This window comes from Leptonychotes weddellii, chromosome 15, assembly GCF_054177405.1.
Source record: "Leptonychotes weddellii isolate Sample4059 chromosome 15, ASM5417740v2, whole genome shotgun sequence".
Taxonomy (NCBI): Eukaryota; Metazoa; Chordata; class Mammalia; order Carnivora; family Phocidae; genus Leptonychotes; species Leptonychotes weddellii.
Window position 1 is genome coordinate 39,863,714 of NC_138383.1, and position 19,738 is coordinate 39,883,451.

At 39.0% G+C, this 19,738-nt stretch overlaps 1 protein-coding gene across 1 annotated transcript in view; it reads right to left on the reverse strand.

Annotated features, from left to right (window-relative positions):
- METTL16 (methyltransferase 16, RNA N6-adenosine) overlaps positions 1–19,738 on the reverse strand; it is a 58,255-nt gene that overhangs the window by 18,617 nt on the left and 19,900 nt on the right. Inside the window, exons 3-5 of the mRNA XM_081805990.1 lie at positions 9,505–9,704; positions 4,626–4,766; positions 2,340–2,473 (exon numbers count right to left, since the gene is read on the reverse strand). Of these exons, the coding sequence (XP_081662116.1) occupies positions 2,340–2,473; positions 4,626–4,766; positions 9,505–9,704 (475 nt within the window). The remainder of the gene's footprint in view (positions 1–2,339; positions 2,474–4,625; positions 4,767–9,504; positions 9,705–19,738) is intronic.

Sequence of the window (19,738 nt, forward strand, 5' to 3'; positions counted from 1 at the left end):
TTTTTTTTAAAGATTTTATTTATTTATTTGAGACAGAGAGAACGAGAGAGAGAGAGCACATGAGAGGGGGGAGGGTCAGAGGGCAAAGCAGACTCCCTGCTGAGCAGGGAGCCCGATGCGGGACTCGATCCAGGGACTCCAGGATCATGACCTGAGCCGAAGGCAGTCGCTTAACCAACTGAGCCACCCAGGCGCCCCCCCAGGGTCTTTTTTACCTTCCATCTTTGTGATTTAACATATAAAAACTTTACCTTTTTTATGTAGCCTAATCTGTCACTTTTCTTTATATTTTTGTCTTGGTATCATGCACAGAAAATACTGCACCCAAAGATTATATAAATATTTACTTATGTTTTCTTCTAGTACTCTTATGATCTCACTTTTTAAATTTAAATATTTAATCCCCTCCTACCTCAAATCATATTAAAAAATTAACTCAAATAAAGCAAAGATCTAAATATAAAAGCTAAAATCATAAAATTTCCAAAGAAAACATAGAAGTAAATCTTCATGACCTTCGATTAGGCAATGGTCTCTTACAGAAATTGTACTCCTTAAAATTTAACTTATAGGCTGCAAAGGACACCAAGAAAGTGAAAATATGAGGTGCCTAGGTGGCTCAGTGGGTTAAGCGTCTGCCTTCGGCCTGGGTCATGATCCCAGGGTCCTGGGATTTAGCCCTGAGTCAGGCTCCCTACTCAGCCAGGAGCCTTCTTCTCCCTCTTCTCCCTCTCCTTCTGACCTGCCCCCCCTCCGACTCCGCGCTTGTGCTCTTGCTCTCACGCTCTCTCTCTCTCAAATAAATAAAATCTTAAAAAAAGTGAAAAGACAACCCACAGGAGAAAATGTTTGCAAATAATAAATCTAATAAGGGAAAAAAAATAAATAAATAAATCTAATAAGGGACTTATGTCTAGAATACATAAAGAATTCTTACAACAATAATAAAAAGAAAAATAATCCAAGTTTTAAATGGGTAAAGGATCTGAACAGTCATTTCTCAAAAGAAGATATACAAATTGCCAATAAGCACATGAAAAGGTGTTCAACATAATTAGCCATCAAGGAAATAAACATCAAAACCCAGATGAGATACCACTTCATACCCACTAGGATGGCTATGATCAAGACAACATATAATAAGTGTTGACAAGCATGTGGAGAAACTGGAAAGTGGAACCCTCATACACTGCTGCTGGTGGAATGAAAAATGATGCAGCCACTTTGGAAAACAGTCTGGCAGTTCCTCAAACAACTAAACAGAGTTACCTTTTGACTCAGCAATTCCACTCCTAGGTATATACCAAGGAGAAATGTCTACACAAACGTGTACATGAATGCTCACATTAGCATTATTCGTAATAGCCAAAAAGTAAAGACAACCCAAATGTCCATCAATGAATGAATGGATAAATAAAATGTGGTATTTCCATACAATGGAATATTATTTGGCAATAAAAAGAAATTAAGTACTGATACATGCTACAATATGGATGAACCTTGAAAATGTACTATGTTTAGTGAAAGTCAGTAACAAAAAACTACATATTTTATGATTCCACTTACATGAAATGTCCAAAACAGGCAAATCCATAAAGACAGAAAGTAGACTGGTGGTTACCTAGGACTATAGGAGCTGTGGGAAACAGAGTAACTGCTAATGGGGATGGGGGGGTAGGGGAGTGATGAAAATGTTCTAAAATGGACTGTGATGATAGCTGTACAACTCTGTGAACATACTAAGAATAATTAAATTCTACCCTTTAAGTGGGTAAATTGTATGGCATGTGAATTACATCTCAATAAAATGGATATAAAAATAAATTTAGTTCTGATGCTAGTAACATTCTATTTCTTCATCTGGATGCTGGTTCCACAGGAGTGTTCACTTTGGAAAAGCCAATTTACACTTACAGCATGGGTACTTTTATGTATATATCTTCATATATACATAAAATATACTGCTGCTGGATTTCTCAGATATGTAAGCCAATACACTTCCTTTATTAAGTCAATATGAATTGAGTCCTCAGGTGCTTGATACCAGAAACATCCTGATATAGCTTCCAAATTAAAAGCTGTTGTCTGCTCTTATCTTTGCAAACATCAACAACTTAAATAGTCTATTATCTTTTTTTTTAAAGATTTTATTTATTGATTGATCTGAGAGAGCGAGCACAAGCAGGGGGAGCAGCAGAGGGAGAAGGAGAAGCAGGCTCCTCGCTGAGCAGGAAACCCAACACGGGGCTCGATTCCAGGACCCTGGGATCATGACCTGAGCCGAAAACAACGACGCTTAACCGAATGAGCCACCCAGGTGCCCCTAGTCATTTGTCTTAAATCAGAAGGTACTTTACCTTGGCTTCCAACTGATTGGCAAAAAAGGGAGGGTTGCACATGCAAAAATCATAGATTATCTCAGATTCTTCTTTAAGAGCATCCATCAGGAGTGTCTTCTGTGGTACTTTTACCACTAGGAGAAAAAACAGGAACTGTTAACTACTATTAATGCTGTGGTAGTTTTCAAATAACCACAGATTCTATGACACTAGTTTCTTCAATGGGTGGAGTTTAATTTCCCTCTCCTTGAGTATAGGCTGTACTCAGTGACTCACTTTTATTGAACAGAATGAATATGAAGTGAAAGGATGTCACTTCTGAGGCTAGGTCATAAAAGAAAAATGGCTTCCTCCTTGCCCTATTTCTTGAATTACTGGCACTAAGAGAAGCCAGGCTGACACACTGTAAGGTTGCTCAAGTAGCCTAGAGGAGAGATCCATGTGAATGAATCTAGCCTACTACCAATGGCCAAATTATATGAACCATCTTGGGAGCAAATCTCTTATCCCCAGTCAATCCTTCAGATGACTGCAAACTCATCAGATTAAACCAGAACCACCCAAGTAGGTCATGCCCAAATTTCCGGCCCACACAATCTATGAGATAAATATTTGTTTAAAGTTGCTAGATTTTGGAGTAATTTGTAACACAGAAATGGACAATTGAAAAACACATTAACAATGTTAGTATCTCCCCTTATAATGATATGCTTAACACTAGTAAGAAAAGCCTTGTTCTTCCATAAAGAGACATAAATTCTCTTTAATGAAAAAAAGAAAATATGAACAGCTCTTCAAATATACAGTAAGCACAAAATTAAAAGTAACTGGTCACTAAGGGGACTTGACTATCTGTGGCACAGTTCCATGTACTGAAATAAAAAAGATGGTATACTTTAATCAACAGCAGCGTTTCCCTTTTAAAATCCTGGTGACAGGGCACCTGGGTAGCTCAGTCGGTTAAGCATCCAACTCTTGGTTTCAGCTCAGGTCATGATCCCAGGGTAGGAAGATCGAGCCCCACATAGGGCTCCCTGCTTGGCAGGGAGTCTGCTTTTCTCTCTCTCCCTCTGCCCCTCCCTCCGCTTGTGCTCTCTCTCTCTCTCTAAAATGATAAAAAATAAAATCTTGGTGACTAGGTTACTTCATGTACAGTTGATTTCCATTATTCGTGGTAGTTATGTTTTATAAAGTCACCATGAACATTGAATTGGAACCAATGGCTCCTAAGAGAAATGTAAGGTTAGGTAACTATGAGCCTCTGGTCAAACATTCTCAACAACTGATCAATATATAATTTTATTTTATGTGTGTTTCTGTTTAAAGACACTTTATTTATTTTTAAAAGACACCTTATTTGACATACACTGCTGATTAATACTGAAATGACGGCGCACAGCACTAGAACTCATGTCTGAATGAAGCTTATCTAACCCATGTATTTTCCCTGTAAGGTTTGTCACATTCTTCTTATGTTGAAGGAACACCTACTAGATACCACTTAAGCAGTATGTTTAGGGGCCATTTTAAACAGCAAAATCACCAAGAAAAAGTACAAAAATGAAAAAAAAAAAAGTGACATTTAATAGACTATGAAAAGGACACTTGTTTATAGCAGAGAGGTGAAACAAAAAGGCAGAGCATCACCTTGTTCAATTTCAGCTGGGAACATGCGTGTTGGATGACTCAAATTTTTTGCCACTCTGCACATGTCCGTAAATGACCCTAAAAAGTACCTCAACTATTGATTTTGGGGTTAAACATAACCCCAAGCAGGGAAATTCACAAATACAGAATCCACAAATTATGAGGATCAACTATATTTACCATATTTCCTTCTGAGTTAACTCTGATAACAAAGCTGAAAACCCCATTACAATGTACCTTATTTTTTTTCTGTTCTACTTGTTTCATTTATTTTCTTCTTCCAAGATTTTATTTAAATTCAAGTTAGTTAACATATAGTGTAGTATTAGTTTCAGTAGAATTTAGTGATTAATCACTTATATGTAACACCCAGTGCTCATCCTTAATCCCCATCACCCATTTAGCCCATCCCTCACCCACCTCCCCTACAGCAACCCTCAGTTTGTTCTCTATCGTTAAGAGTCTCTTATGGTTTGCCTCCCTCTCTGTTTTATCTTATTTTATTTTTCCTTCCACAATATACCATATTTTTTAAAATTACCAAAGTCTGTATATTAAAGCAAAAAATGAGATGTGTTAAATTATAAAAACAGGTTAATAAACAGTGCTTGAAAGGGATATTTATTCTGGAGAGCTAACCTTTTATAAGATCAGATAAATTATTCTGTTCCACATTTTTCTTCGCATAGTTGAAGCACATGTCATCTACTTCTGTTGCAAGGAAATACCAGCCATTTAAGGTTGTTCCAAGTAAAGGATAGATGCAGGATGCCCCAGTACCTAGTAAAACGAAAATTCAAAACATGTTGCACACACCAGAGGGAGAGGTGAGAATAACAAGCCAAAACACCATTCTTCTCTTCTTAGAATTCTTGTAACCTTAACAGTTTAAATCCTAAGCTGGTACCTGATTACATACATACTGTAGCTGCTGGGTTCTCTAGTCATTTCAGGTATGTCAGTCTTACCTCATAATTGGATTCAAATTTCTTAGAGGACTGCATCCTCTTCTTTTGTGTGTTGTATGTAAAATGAAGTGTGCTACCAGGCTGGTGATCAAGGACTACGGGACTGATTGAAAATTATCAAAACACGTTAATTTACTTTAATCTCACACAAAACTCGATTTTCTTAAATGAAATCAAAGCTTAAAATAGATCAATGTATATCCCGTTCCCCAAAAGCAGAAAAAAATACATAGGATATAAAATTTTTAAGATTATTTAAACGACCAATTCCCCACATATCTGTAAGTTGTTACTTCAAGGAAATCAAAGTTAAAACAAAAAAAAACTAAAAACAACAACCACAACAAAAAACAACTAAAGAGAGATTTCATTTCTTAGATGTGATGACATGGAAAGATATCTGATCCAGATCCAAAACATCAATCACTGGCTTGCCCCACCATGGTTTCAAGGGAGACATTTGAAGGCAAATGTTCCAGGCAAAAATCTCTCTTTTTTTTTTTTTAGATTTTCTTTATTTATTTAACAGAGAGAGAGAGAGAGATCACAAGTAGGCAGACAGGCAGGCAGAGGGAGAGGGAGAAGCAGGCTCCCTGCTCAGCACAGAACCCGATGTGGGGCTCGACCCTAGGACCCTGGGATCATGACCTGAGCCAAAGGCAGATGCTTAACGATCTGAGCCACCCAGGCGTCCCCAGGCAAAAATCATTCTTTGACAACTAGGGTTTGGTCCTAAACTTGTATCCCCCAACCATGGACTAGACTATACACTAACCACAAATTCTGCTTTTATGACCATTGACTAATCTTGGCCAATAAGATCCAAAGCACACATTCAAGAGAAGAAAAGCCAGTGATTCTCCTGAAGGCCTATGGTGGTCAGCACCTACCAGCCACTCCAGGCCTGCTCTCCCCTGACCACATCTTGGTACCAGTCTAGTCTTCTAAGGATTTGGCAAGAAGAGATGAAGGCTGGAGATACTCTTCACCCAGAGGAAACCCAGGGTCATCGTACTGCTTCTCCATTAAGTATTCTGAACAGGCTGATAAAAGACAGGACAATAGGGGTGCCTGGGTGGCTCAGTTGCTTAAGCGTCTGCCTTCGGCTCAGGTCACGATTCCAGGGGTTCTGGGATCGAGTCCCGCATCGGGCTCCTTGCTCAGCAGCTGCTTCTCCCTCTGCCTGCCACTCCCCCTGCTTCTGCTCACTCACTCTCTCTCTCTGACAATAAAATCAAATCTTAAAAAAAAAAATCTCTAACAAAAAAAAAAGACAGTACAATAACTAACAGCCCTTTGACAGTCACCGTGATTGCTATACTTCCTATCATGTTTACTTATATCATCCTGGCCCTGAGGCTACTGGGCAAATACCTCCTTGGGGATGTATGAGGTAGTAAAGGAATGGGTGGTAAAGGGAACTCAAGCTCCTCTCAGAGGCGACAATAATTTAGTCCCTGCTAGCCATTCTGGTAAGCCAGGGTCATTAAGAGTAAGGAAGAAGCTCTGTAGGAAAAAATACCTGGACCAGATGCCAAGCCTTGATTCTCACACAACTGCCTTTCTTTTCATACTTCAACTCATTTAAAAGCAAACAGCAAAAAAGAAAAAGTACTTTTCTTCAACTGCCCAAAGATCAGGTACCTCCAGGGTAATAAATACAGGTAAAGGACCTGTCCTCTGCCAAAAAAATCAAATTTCTCAATTCTTAAGACCAAAAAGACTTGAATTGTAACACCCTCAGAAAGCTGAATGACATTTTAAAATGGGTAATAATCCTTGTAATGATAAATAAAAATGGAAAGTGTATAATCATAGAATTAGAGCAAACTGATGGAATCTGGGGGAAGAATTTATGTAAAATCCTAATTAGAATGAATGTGATTTCAGCAAGAGTGCCCCTTGTGAAGAGCTAAAATCCATTAACCTCCTATATCCCCAAGTGTTACTTTAGACAGTTTGAGGCATAATTAAAATAAATTAGTACCAAGTAGGCTCTTACGCTTTTTAAGCTTTCTATACCCATCAGCCAATCTGCCATTAACATAAAAGGGAAGAGCTTTCGCTAAACCCCTCATTTTTACATAGTGCTTAGCTCATATGGGGCGTTCAGAAACTGAATGTTGAAGAATGATGTATTTAGGGGCGCCTGGGTGGCTCAGTCAGTTGAGCGTCTACCTTCAGCTCAGGTCATGATTTCCAGATCCTGGGACTGAGCCCCACATCAGGATCCCTGCTCAATGGCAAGTCTGCTTCTCCCTTTCCCTCTGTGATCTCTCTTGCTCTCATTCTCTAATAAATAATAGTATTTTTTACTTTATTTTTTTATTTAAAGATTTTTTATTTATTTATTTGACAGAGAGAGACACAGCGAGAGAGGGAACATAATCAGGGAAGTGGGAGAGGGAGAAGCAGGCTTCCCACAGAGCAAGGAGCCCAATGCGGGGCTCAGTAACCTGAGCCAAAGGCAGACGCTTAACGACTGAGCCACCCAAGTGCCCCAATAAATGTATTTTTTTTAAAAAAAAGAATGATGTATTTATCCATGAACATTCAACAAATTATTTATTGGACACCTACTATGTGCCAGAAACTGTGCTGTGCCTTGGGATATTATAGTAAGCACAAAATAATAGGCTCTGCACTTGGTAATCTAGTGGTTGAGAAAGACATTAATCAGACAAGTGAATGTGTGGTTAAAAATAAATCAAATACCAGGTGCCTGGGTGGCTCAGTTGGTTAAGCGACTGCCTTCAGCTCAGGTCATGATCCTGGAGTCCCTGGATCAAGTCCCGCATCGGGCTCCCTGCTCGGCAGGGAGTCTGCTTCTCCCTCTGACCCTCCCCCCTCTCATGTGCTCTCTCTCTCTCATTCTCTCTCTCTCAAATAAATAAATAAAATCTTTAAAAAATAAATAAATAAATAAATAAATCAAATACCATGAAGGAAGAAACATGGTTTTCTAAAGCTCATAATCAAGGAAATTGTCTTCTGCTAGAAGGTCAGAGAAGGCTTTCTTGAGAAAATAAGGCTTGAGTTGACAACTACAGGATAAATGAGATTAACAAGGTAACGGTGGGGAAGTTACAGGCAGAGGGAACAACAGTACAAAGGCCTAAAATCATGGTGCCTTACTTATTAGAAGATCTAAAGACCACAAGTGTAAAAAACAAGGAAGCACACTGGATGAGGCTTAGAGAGGCCCAAAGAAGAGGGCAGGGAACAGACAATGGACATGCTAACAGACCAAGCTAGGGTATTGGGTGTTTATCACAGAAGCAACAGGAAGTCATGAAAGTGATAAACATGTGACCAGGTATGGATTTATACATAGTTTCTGAAAAATGAAATGGAGAGGCAACAGAGTAGATGAGAAGAGTAGTTAAAAAGTAATTCTGGGGATGCCTGGGTGGCTCAGTCAGTTAAGCATCTGCCTTCGACTCAGGTCATGATCCCGGGGTGCTGGGATTGAGTCCCGTGTTGGGCTCCTTGCTCAGTGGGGAGCCAGCTTCTCCCTCTGCCTGCACGCACGTGTGCTCTCTCTCTGACAAATAAATAAAATCTTAAAAAACAAAAAAGTAATTCTTCAGACCATGAGAGATGACAGTGATTTGGACTGAGATGGTGACACTGGAGATGGAGAGAAGTAGATGATTTAAGAAATATACTTTTTTAAAGATGTATTTATTTATTTATTTGTCAGAGAAAGAGACAGACAGACAGAAGGCACAAGCAGGAGGAGCAGCAGGCAGAGGGAGAAGCAGATTCCCCACTGAGCAAAGAGCAGGACTTGATCCCAGGACCCCGGGATCATGACCTGAGCTGAAAGCAGACACTTAACCAACTGAGCCACCCAGGCGTCCCAAAAAATATTTAAGAGACAAAGCCAGCAGGGCACGTACTGAATGGAGCATTGGGTGTTATACGCAAAAGATGAATCATGGAACACTACATCAAAAACTAACGATGTAATGTATGGTGATTAACATAACATAATAAAATAAAATTAAAAAAAAAAACAGGAAATGATGATAGACAGTCCTGGTGAGAATGGGGAGATGTATCAAGGAATATCAAGGATGACAGGGTGGACTGTGGTAGATTCACTGAAATAAGGAATGAAGAAAGAGGACCAAGATCAGAAAGAAAAGAATATGAGCATGGTCTTGGACATGGCAAAGTCTGAGATGTTCTTGAGATATCCATATTTCTGACATTTGGGACTAGAGCTCAAGATCTGAGTAGGCAGAATACATAAATTTGTGGGTTATTTGCATGGAGGTGGAAAATAGTCATAGATGTGGATGAAACTGCCTAGAGTTAGGATGCTGAATAAGAAAGGGCTAAAGATGGGGCATCTGGGTGGCTCAGTCGATTAGGCATCTACCAGGGTCCTGGGATCGAGACCTGCATCCGGCTCCCTGCTCAGCGGGGAGTCTGCTTCTCCCTCTACCCCTCCCCCTTGCTCATGCTCTCTCTCTCTCTCTCTCAAAAATAAGTAAATAAAATCTTAAAAAAAAAAGAGAGAGAGAATTTAAAACCATATATACCTATGTCAATTCCTCTTCGGAGAGTATTTTTGTCAGAGTCCTGATGGCCAATCAGATCTTCCACCCAATGAATGTAGTTAAGTCTCAAGGGAACTGTAGGAATCAGTCTTTCCAATGGAATATCAATAGAAAGTCCAAAATCTTCCTTTAGAAGAGTACAGGTCAGAGCTCTGACTGCTTCCGGGTCTTTAAAATTAAGACTGAGGAATGGAGAAAAAGAAAGAAAACTGATTAGTAAGATTCGTGGTGCTATACAAGTTCTATGGTGGCCAGACAGTACCAAACACCCATCTGAATTCTCTAGGAGACCACACATAAAGAGCTATGTAGGGCATTCAGCAAACACATAGGGGTGCTTAACACAGTCACAGTATATGAAAGGCAGTATAAATGTCCACTGAAAACACTGCATTTTCATACAAGGAACATGGAGGACGGGAGTGCCTCTGTTCCAATTCCTGCCCGACTGTCTCCTTACTTAGTTATGTGACTTTGGACAAGTTATTTAACCTCCATGACACTGTTTCCTCAGCTGTAAAATGGGGATAATAATACCTATATCATAGTGTTGCTGTGAGATAATCTGAGAAAAGTTAGCATAATGCCCAGTACGTAGTAACTATTATACAAACAATGGCTATTTTTATTATTATCGTTAACATCATTTGACTTTAGCACTTTTTAAAAATCATATTTAAAAGTGGAAAGAAAGCAGTATAAAATGCTTAATAATGAAAACAAGGTAAGATACTTAAATATTATAGATAACAATTTTAAAAGGTAACTATTTTTAGCAGCTTTACTGAGGTATAATTTACATAAAATTCGTAAGTATACAATTCAAGTTTTTATTATATTAAGAGTTGGGCAACCATTACAATCCAGTTTTAGAACACTTCCATCACCCCAAAAAAGATACCTCATGCCCATTTGCAAGCCATTCCTTATTTCCACTGTCAGCTCTAGGCAACCACTAATGTACTTTCTGTCTCCACAGATTTGCTTCTTGTGGACATTTCAACTAAATAAAATCATACAATATGTGGCCTTATGTCTTGATTCTTTTACTTACCACAACCTTTGTGAGGTTCACCCATAGTGTAGCATGTATCAGTACTTCATTCCTTTACATGACCAAATAACATTCTATTATAGGAATAACCTCATGTGGTTTGTTTATCCACTCACCACTTAATGAACACTTTTTGGCTCTCAGGAACAATGGTGCTTTAAATATTCTCATGCAAGTCTTCGTATGATATTACCCATATATGATATTTACATTTAGCTTTTTAAGAAACTTGTGCCAATATGATTATTTTAATGTTAAAATGTTCCTAAAGTGGAAACCTTAAAACAAAACTGAAGATCTTATTTATAAATGGGGCAATGAAAAGAGAGCAGAAAGCCAGTAGACGGAACTGAAACTAAGAAAGGAGCTTTGAGGGGCATCTGGGTGGCTCAGTCGTTAAGCGTCTGCCTTTGGCTCAGGTCATGATCCCAGGGGTCCTGGGATCGAGCCCTGCGCATCAGGCTCCCTGCTCGGCGGGAAGCCTGCTTCTCCCTCTCCCACTCCCCCTGCTTGTGTTCCCTCTCTCGCTGTCTCTGTCAAATAAATAAAATCTTTAAAAAAAAAAAAAATGAGCTTTGAAACTGCTCTAAATTCTGCCCTAAAGTTGTATGTTCCCATCTTAGCCATCAATTGACCAATCATTCTGAAAAACTCAATGCTCAGATGGAAGCAAGAGCGCTTTATCCACCTGGCTACCATGGAAACTTCAGGGAGATACCATGGACCCAAGCTCCACCATCACCCACAGCAAAAATATTCTAGAGTATGGGAGTTCAGAAATCTGGACTCTAATCTGGAGTCTGCTATCAACTAGCCATGGACTGAAGGTCACTTCAATTCTTAGGTCTCAGTTTCTCCATCTATAAGACTAAGGAATTAGAGGGCGCCTGGGTGGCTCAGTTGGTTAAGCGTCTGCCTTCGGCTCAGGTCATGATCCCAGGGTCCTGGGATCGAGCCCCACATCGGGCTCCCTGCTTGGCGGGAAGCCTGCTTCTCCCTCTCCCACTCCCCCTGCTTGTGTTCCCTCTCTTGCTGTATCTCTCTCTGTTAAATAAATAAAATCTTTAAAAAAAAAAAAAACTAAGGAATTAGACATAATAAAAATCCAAACATCCCTCCAGGTAAAATTTTAAGGGTTTATGATGCATACTATGAATTAGTAAAATGGTATTCACTTAAATATTTGTAGAGCAAATTATAGAGACGTGGAACAATCAATAGTTACTGAAGACATAGGATAACCAAACACCAGTAAACATTTCCATTATCCTCCAGTCTGATACCTAACAAATTCTCTATTCTTCTGCTTTATGACAGTAAGCATTTAATAACACTATTAAACATATATTAAGGAATATACAATCAATGGTTGTAGATGACATGATCTCTTTATTTTTTTAAGGGGGGGTGCAAAGGGAGAAAGAATCTTAAGCAGGCTACACTCCCAGCGTGGAGCCAACAAAGGGCTCAATCTGACAAACCTGAGAGACATGATCTACCCTTTAAAAAAACTGTTCAGAAAAACACAACTTTAATAAGTAAAAGAATTTGCAAAGAGTGATGATGAGCAGGATCAGATTTCAGGAATACATACAAAATTTGTTATCTATACAAAAACTGCACTCTACTTGAATATATGGTTTCTTATGACCTTTAAGAATGCTTCAGGGTTGGGCACCTGGGTGGCTCAGTCGGTTAAGCATCCGAATCTTGATTTTGGTTCAGGTCATGTTCCCAGGGTCCTGGGATCGAGCCCCACATCAGGCTCCCTGCTCAGCAGGGAGTCTGCTTCTCCCTCTCCCTTTGCCCTCCCCTGCCCCCAGCTCATGCTCATTCTCACTCTCTCTCAAATAAATAAAACCTTAAAAACAAACAAACAAACAAAAAAACCAAGAATGTTTCAGGGTACTAGTTTGTAGCAAAAAAATAAAAGATATTAAGAACAAAGATTTCACTGGGAGCGTAAACTGGTGCAGCCACTACAGAAAACAGTATGGTGGTTCCTCAAAAAATTAAAAACAGAACTACTGAGAGAGAGAGAGAGACAAACTAAGAAACAGACTCTTAACTATAGAGAATTGATGGTTACCATCAGAGGTCTGAAATAGGTGATAGGGATTAAGGAATGAACATGCTGTGATGAGTACTGAATAATGTATAGAACTGTTGAATTGCTATTATTGTACACCTAATATAAAACTGTAATATAAACTATATTGGAATTAAAAAAAAAAATAGAACTACCATATGGGCCAGCAATTCCACTTCTGAGTATCCAAAGAAAACGAAAACACTAACTCAAAAAGATATATGCAGGGCGCCTGGGTGGCTCAGTCGGTTAAGCGACTGCCTTTGGCTCAGGTCATGATCCTGGAGTCCCTGGATCGAGTCCCGCATCGGGCTCCCTGCTCAGCAGGGAGTCCGCTTCTCCCTCTGACCTCCCCCCTCTCATGTGTTCTCTCTCTCTCATTCTCTCTGTCAAATAATAAATAAAATCTTTAAAAAAAAAAAAAAGATATATGCACCCCTATGTTCACTGCAGCATTATTTACAATAGTTAAGACATGTAAACAACCTACATGTCCATCAGTGAATAAATGGATTAAAAAATGTGAAACCACACACACACACACACACACACACACAGAGGCATACTATTCAGCCATAAATATGAGTGAAATCTTGCCATCTGCAACAACAATGGTGGACCGTGGCATCGTGCCAAGTAAAATGGATCAGACAGAGAAGGGCAAATACCGTATGATCTCACTTAAATGCAGAATCTAAAATGAAAAACAAAAAACACCTCATAGGGGTGCTTGGCAGGTTCAGTCGGTAGAGCATGCAATTCCTGATCTTAGGGTTGAGCCCAAGCCCCACACTGTGGGTAGAGTTTACTTAAAAAACAAACAAACAGGGCGCCTGGGTGGCTCAGTTGGTTAAGCGACTGCCTTCGGCTCAGGTCATGATCCTGGAGTCCCGGGATCGAGTTCCGCATCGGGCTCCCCGCTCAGCAGGGAGTCTGCTTCTCCCTCTGGCCTTCCTCCCTCTCATGCTCTCTGTCTCTCATTCTCTCTCTCTCAAATAAATAAATAAAATCTTTAAAAAAAAAAAAAAAAAACCGTCATAGACAGGAAACAGATTGGTGGTGGCCAGAGGCAGGGGGTGGGTGAAATGGCGAAGGGGGTCAAAAGGTATAGATTTCCACTTATAAAATAAATAAGCCACGGAGATGTAATGCACAACATGGTGGCTATAGTAAATACTATATTGCAAATTTGAAAGTTGCTAAGAGAATCTTAAAAGTTCTCATCACAAGAAAAATTTTGTGACTATATGATGACAGATATACTTATTGTGATCATTTTTAATATATACAAATATTGAATCATCAAGTTATATACCTAAAACTGATATATGTCAGTTATACCTCAGTTTTAAAAAATAAAATTTTAATATAATCTATAGCAAACAGAAAGAAGAGGGCTATTGTGGAATCTCAAGAGATATAATCAGAACCCAGAAGCAATGAGCATACCTAGTGTTCCAGATCTTGGTTTCCAAATACCACTCCCATTAAAAGAAATCAGAGGTCCTTAGTAGAATGGCTATTCCAGATTTGAAGTAGGAGAAAGTTTAAGATGAGCCTGGAACACTTTGTTATACCAGAAAACAGCTCAAAGATGAGGAAAGTCAAAAGGACATGGGCCAGTCAATGAGGCTCCCACTGACCAAATCTGGCACAATTTGAATGAAGAATACTATCAAGGGATTATAACCCACAGAATAAAAGAAAGATACATGAGTCCATACTTAAATAAATGGGGGAGAAAACACAGCTCTTATTTACAGTGGGATGATAACTAACACATGTAGAAGAAATGAAGGAGCTAGAAAATTACACTTGGCAATCACCATGCTCCTGTTTCAATTAAGAATCATCAATGGATGCTAAAAACAGTAGATAAAAGTTCATTGAGAAACAGAGTATTTACAAGGTCTCAAAGTACTTCCCCACAAATTATCAATTACAAAGGAGAAAATTGTAACTCTATAATGAAGAAATCTGATGAATACCACCTTAAACAAGCGATCAAAGTTAACACCACTTAATTATGGGACAAACTGACATCATATGCTTCAATAAAACATCAAGAAGGACAAAACAGGGGCACCTGGGTAGCTCAGGTGGTTAAGCGTGTGGCTCAGTCAGTTGAGCGTGTGCCTTCTGCTCAGGTCATGATCCCATTGTCCTGGGATAAAGCCCCACATTAGGCTCCCTGCTCAGCGGGGAGCCTGCTTCTCCCTCTGCCTGCCACTCCCCCTGCTTGTGCTCTCTCTCTCAATGACAAATAAATAAATAAATAAAATCTTAAAAAAAAAAAAAAAAGCATGCAAAATGAAATGGAATTCAGGAATGAGATAGTGGTGATAATAGCACAATACTGTCCACATACTAAAAACCACTGATTTAAAAAAAATAAAAAATAAAAAAAAATAAAAACCACTGATTTATACAATTTAAAAAGGTGAATTTTACAGTATGTGAACTATATCAAAATAAATGAAATGAATATGAAGTTAAAAATCAGAGAAAAAATAACTGGGGCACCTGGATGGCTCAGTCAGTTAAGCATCCCAACTCTTGGTTTCAGCTCAGGTCATGATCTCAGGGTCGTGGGATCAAGCCCTGCCTCCAGAGCCCTGCCTCGGTGGGGAGTCTGCTTGTCCCTTTCCCTCCACCTCTGCCACTGCCTGCCAACTCCCCCAGCTGCTTGTGCTCTCTCTCTCTCTCAAATAAATAAATCTTAAAAAAAAAAACAAGCTAGAGAAAAAATAATAAATATGGGAGAGGCAGATAATGGAGACCCCTCATACACATAATTGGTGTTCCTGAATAAGAGAACCAAAGAAGGTGAACAAAGAAATTATTCAAGATAATCCCCTCTCCTCAAAAGATTAACTGAGCCCTTAGAAGAAAAACCAATTCAGAATTAGCAATACCAACACATATACCAGAAAAGTTACTAGACTTTAAGGATTAAGAGAAAAAAACTACTTATCTAGGAAGAAAGTTAAACCACCTATTGGGGGAAGAAGGGCACCAAGGCAAAAAAGACTGGCTTAAGGGGGTGTGTGGCTCAGTTGGCAGAGCAAGCGACTCCCCTTGATCTCGGGGTTGTAAATTCAAGCTCCACACTGGGCATAGAGATTACTTAAAAATCTTAAACAAACAGAAAAGACTGGCTTCAGACTTCCACAGCACTATTCAGTAGCAGAAAAGAAAAGGACACAGACTACAAAGCCCTTAGGGGGGAAAAATATCACTCAACAATTTTATACTTAGCAAAATTGTACTTCAAATATGACATTTTTTGAGCATACAAGAACTCAAGGAACATAGCTTCCATGATCCCTTTGTGGAAAAAAACAATCCTAATGGGAAAGTTCAACCAACCAAGGGACAAAGAAAGAAACTAGGGCAGTGGCGCCTGGGTGGCTCAGTCGGTTAAGCAGCTGCCTTCGGCTCAGGTCATGATCTCAAGGTCCTGGGACTGAGCCCCGCGTCAGGCTCTCTGCTTAGCAGAGAGCCTGCTTCTCCCTCTCCCTCTGCCTGCCGCTCTGCCTATCTGTGCTCTATCTCTCTGTCAAATAAATAAATAAAATCTTAAAAAAAAAAAAAAAGAAATTGGGGCAATAGACTAGCAGTGCACTATTTTAACCAGAGAACTAAGATTAAAACATCTGTGGCTACACAACAGAATGTAAATGTTTGTAAACCATAATAATGTACACATAATTAAAATTAAGGAGGGGAGATGGAAAAGGAAGAGGTATTTAAGTACATTATTTCCTCAACATGGGTCAAAAGATTTCGTGCAAAGCTGATAATGGCAGAGACAGAAGTACACATTTAAGAATATAAAAAAGAATATAAACACTAAAAAATTAAGAGAAATAATATAATCGAATAAAATCAGGTGGTGAAGAAAAGGGAGATGAAAACCAGATAACACAGTGTAAAGAAAGAAAAAAGAAGCAATCAAAACAAAGCACATTGTAAAATAAATGTGAATGGTAAACTCTAAGACTCTCAGATTAGATTATAAAGACAAAACCACTAATCTATACTGTAAACAAAAACTATGCCAAAACACAGGGATCCAAAGATTGAAAATAAAAGTTTAAGCAAAAGTATACCAGCCAACTGTAAGGAAAAGAGAAACCGGCAGGCATTACCTTTCACTAGATAACCATCAATTTTGATGGGGGATAAAAAGCACTCAATGAGATGAAGAAGCAACTGTGCGGGAACAGTCAGAAATACAAATGCCAGAGCAAAGTCCAGAGAATAGTAATTTCTTCCTTTTTGTTTTTGTTTTTTAAAGTAAACTTTACCCCAACCTGGGGCTCAACTCATGACCCCAAGATCAAGAATCACATGCTCTAGCAACTGAGCTAGTGAGGCACCCTGGGGAGGACAGTAATTTCAAAAGTGATAACCCCTTTACATTTAGGTGGGGATTGGTGAGCTCTTAAAAGACCAGTTTCTACAAAACAGTGCAAGTAGAAGTTTACTGTATCAATATATGCTAGCAATAAAAAGTCTCATTAAAAATATATTAAGCCTACTTAAAGGGAAATTAAGTCTATTCCTAGACATCTAAGTAGTTACATATTAATTTTGTCATTTGTGGGGGCTGATAAAAAAGAATCAGTCCATGGCAAAGCAACCATGAACACATTTCTGCTTCACTCAATCGCACAGCAATTGCCTCACTCAATTTTCAAAAAAAAAATGATTTGTATTACCTTTGGATTTCTTCCTCAATTAAAAGCAGTACAATCTCAGATTCAACAAGATAAATGATGTAGCAAAAATAAAAGGGGGGGAGGTATTAAATCTATAAAAACTTTACTTTTAATTCTAATAAGAATGTTACATTTTACTCCTGTGAAATCTGTCACATATGTGAAAAAGATGGGACAACTCTATTTCCTTCAATGACAGAGAAATAAAAATCAAATTTTTACATATGGAAAGTTTACATCTGAGTACCACAATAAGGCATTCAAATGAATTCACATCCTTTATTCTATAAATATAGAATATATAGTAGCCTAATCTATTTAGCTTCACTGCTAAACACACAAGTTATGTCCCAATAAAGTGTCTATGTCCAAAGCCTTAAAATCCAAAATGTAAAAATTCACAATTTTTCTATCAAAGAAATTTAACAGCCTAGATACCTTATAAAATAAGCTTGAACAGGGTAACAGCAACAGCAGGACACCTGACATGACATAATTACTATCCCATAACTTCTGAATGTTACTTTGCACTGGCATTTTGAATAAAATTATGAAAGTCAGGGACTGCAAACTCAAATATTTACATGGTGTTACTCAAAATACCAGTCCCTAACAAGACACAGAGCTTGTGCTAGCCTGTACATCAGCACACTGAAGAAAGGCATTCAACCAAAGAAATGTCTGTTGAACTTAAACATGCAGCACAGGCCCTTATCTCTGTAGACAGTAACAAATAGTTTGTGGACGAGCCACTAGTTCAATAACCACACTTTTAGTAGCATTATGCCCGATGACACAAATGGCCATTTCAAAGAGTATGATCACCACTCAGTTCCAGGTAGTTAATGTCAACTGAGTTTACCAGCCGTTTTGCCAGATCTCTAAAATTTTCAAAGGAAACCAACAAACCATAATTTTATATGAAATTTCCCTGATTCTTAAAATCTATGTGGGCAATAAACAACTGCAAGCCTTACACAATTCACAGGCTGACAGGCTGTAACCTATATTGTAAACAGTGGAATTCTAAAAAAAAAAAAAAAAAGCTGGGGTACTTGGCTCCCCTATGCTTTTAAAGATGAAGTATAAAAATGTTTCAATCCCAGGGTGCCTGGCTGACTTAATCTCAGGGTTGTGAGTTTGAGCCCCACGTTGGGTGTAGAGATTACTTTACTTTGTTCAACTGAGTTATACAGAATAGAATTTTTAAGAAGTTGTGACAGTGGGCATTTATTCCTTTATTCATTCGACAGACATTTATCAACTATGTGCTAGGCATTGTGCAAAGTGCTAGAGATACTGCAGTATGCAAATACAGACATGATCTCTCCCTTCATGACAGTGACAGTCTGGTAGAGGTTAGGTATTCATCCAAGAATCACTCAAATACATGTAAAAATTGTCACTGTGATCAATGCCGTAAAAGATAGGTACAAGGTGCTGTGAAATCTACATAATTAGTGCAACTACCTTAGAAAAATCAGAAAAGGTAACTGAGCTAATAACTGAGAGCAGAATAAAAATTAAGAAAGAAAGAACTGGGGGAAGGGAACACCACATTAACATGGGTTAAGAGGCTGGATAAAGGTGGTGGTGGCAAAGCTAGGGGAAAGTGAAAAGAATTAAGAAACATTCAGGAGGGAAAATTTACAAGATTTGCTGATGGACTTGTATGTGAGAAAGGATTTATACACAGATGTCCCCTAGGGTTCTGGCTCGTTCAACAGAACAGACCTTGCCATTCACTAAAATTGGGAACTCTGACAGAAAACCATTTTTTAGGATAAATATCATAAATCTGAGCTGAATCTGAGACATCCAAGTGGAGAGATACTGAGGAAGCAGTGACCTCTAGGTATAGAGCCCAGAAAACTGGTCTGGGGAAAACAAATGTATGAGTGATTTGCAAACAAACAAGTCAGGTCCTGAAGGGATGAGAATGCTTAAGGGGAAAATACAAAATTAGAGAAAAAGAGAGCTCTGCACTAAGCCTTGAAGACTCCTTGAATGCCTGTATATACAATCATTACAAAGGAAGCTACACAAGGACAGAAAGGGTAGAATAAAGTGTGGTGCCAAGGAAGCTGAGAGAAGAGAGTGTCCATGAAGAACAGTGTCAGCAAAGTAACGTACTTCTCAAAAGTCAACTGAGGGGCGCCTGGGTGGCTCAGTTGGTTAAGCGACTGCCTTCGGCTCAGGTCATGATCCTGGAGTCCCTGGATCGAGTCCCGCATCGGGCTCCCTGCTCGGCAAGGAGCCTGCTTCTGCCTCTGACCCTCCCCCCTCTCATGTGCTCTCTCTCTCTCTCATTCTCTCTGTCTCAAATAAATAAATAAAATCTTTAAAAAA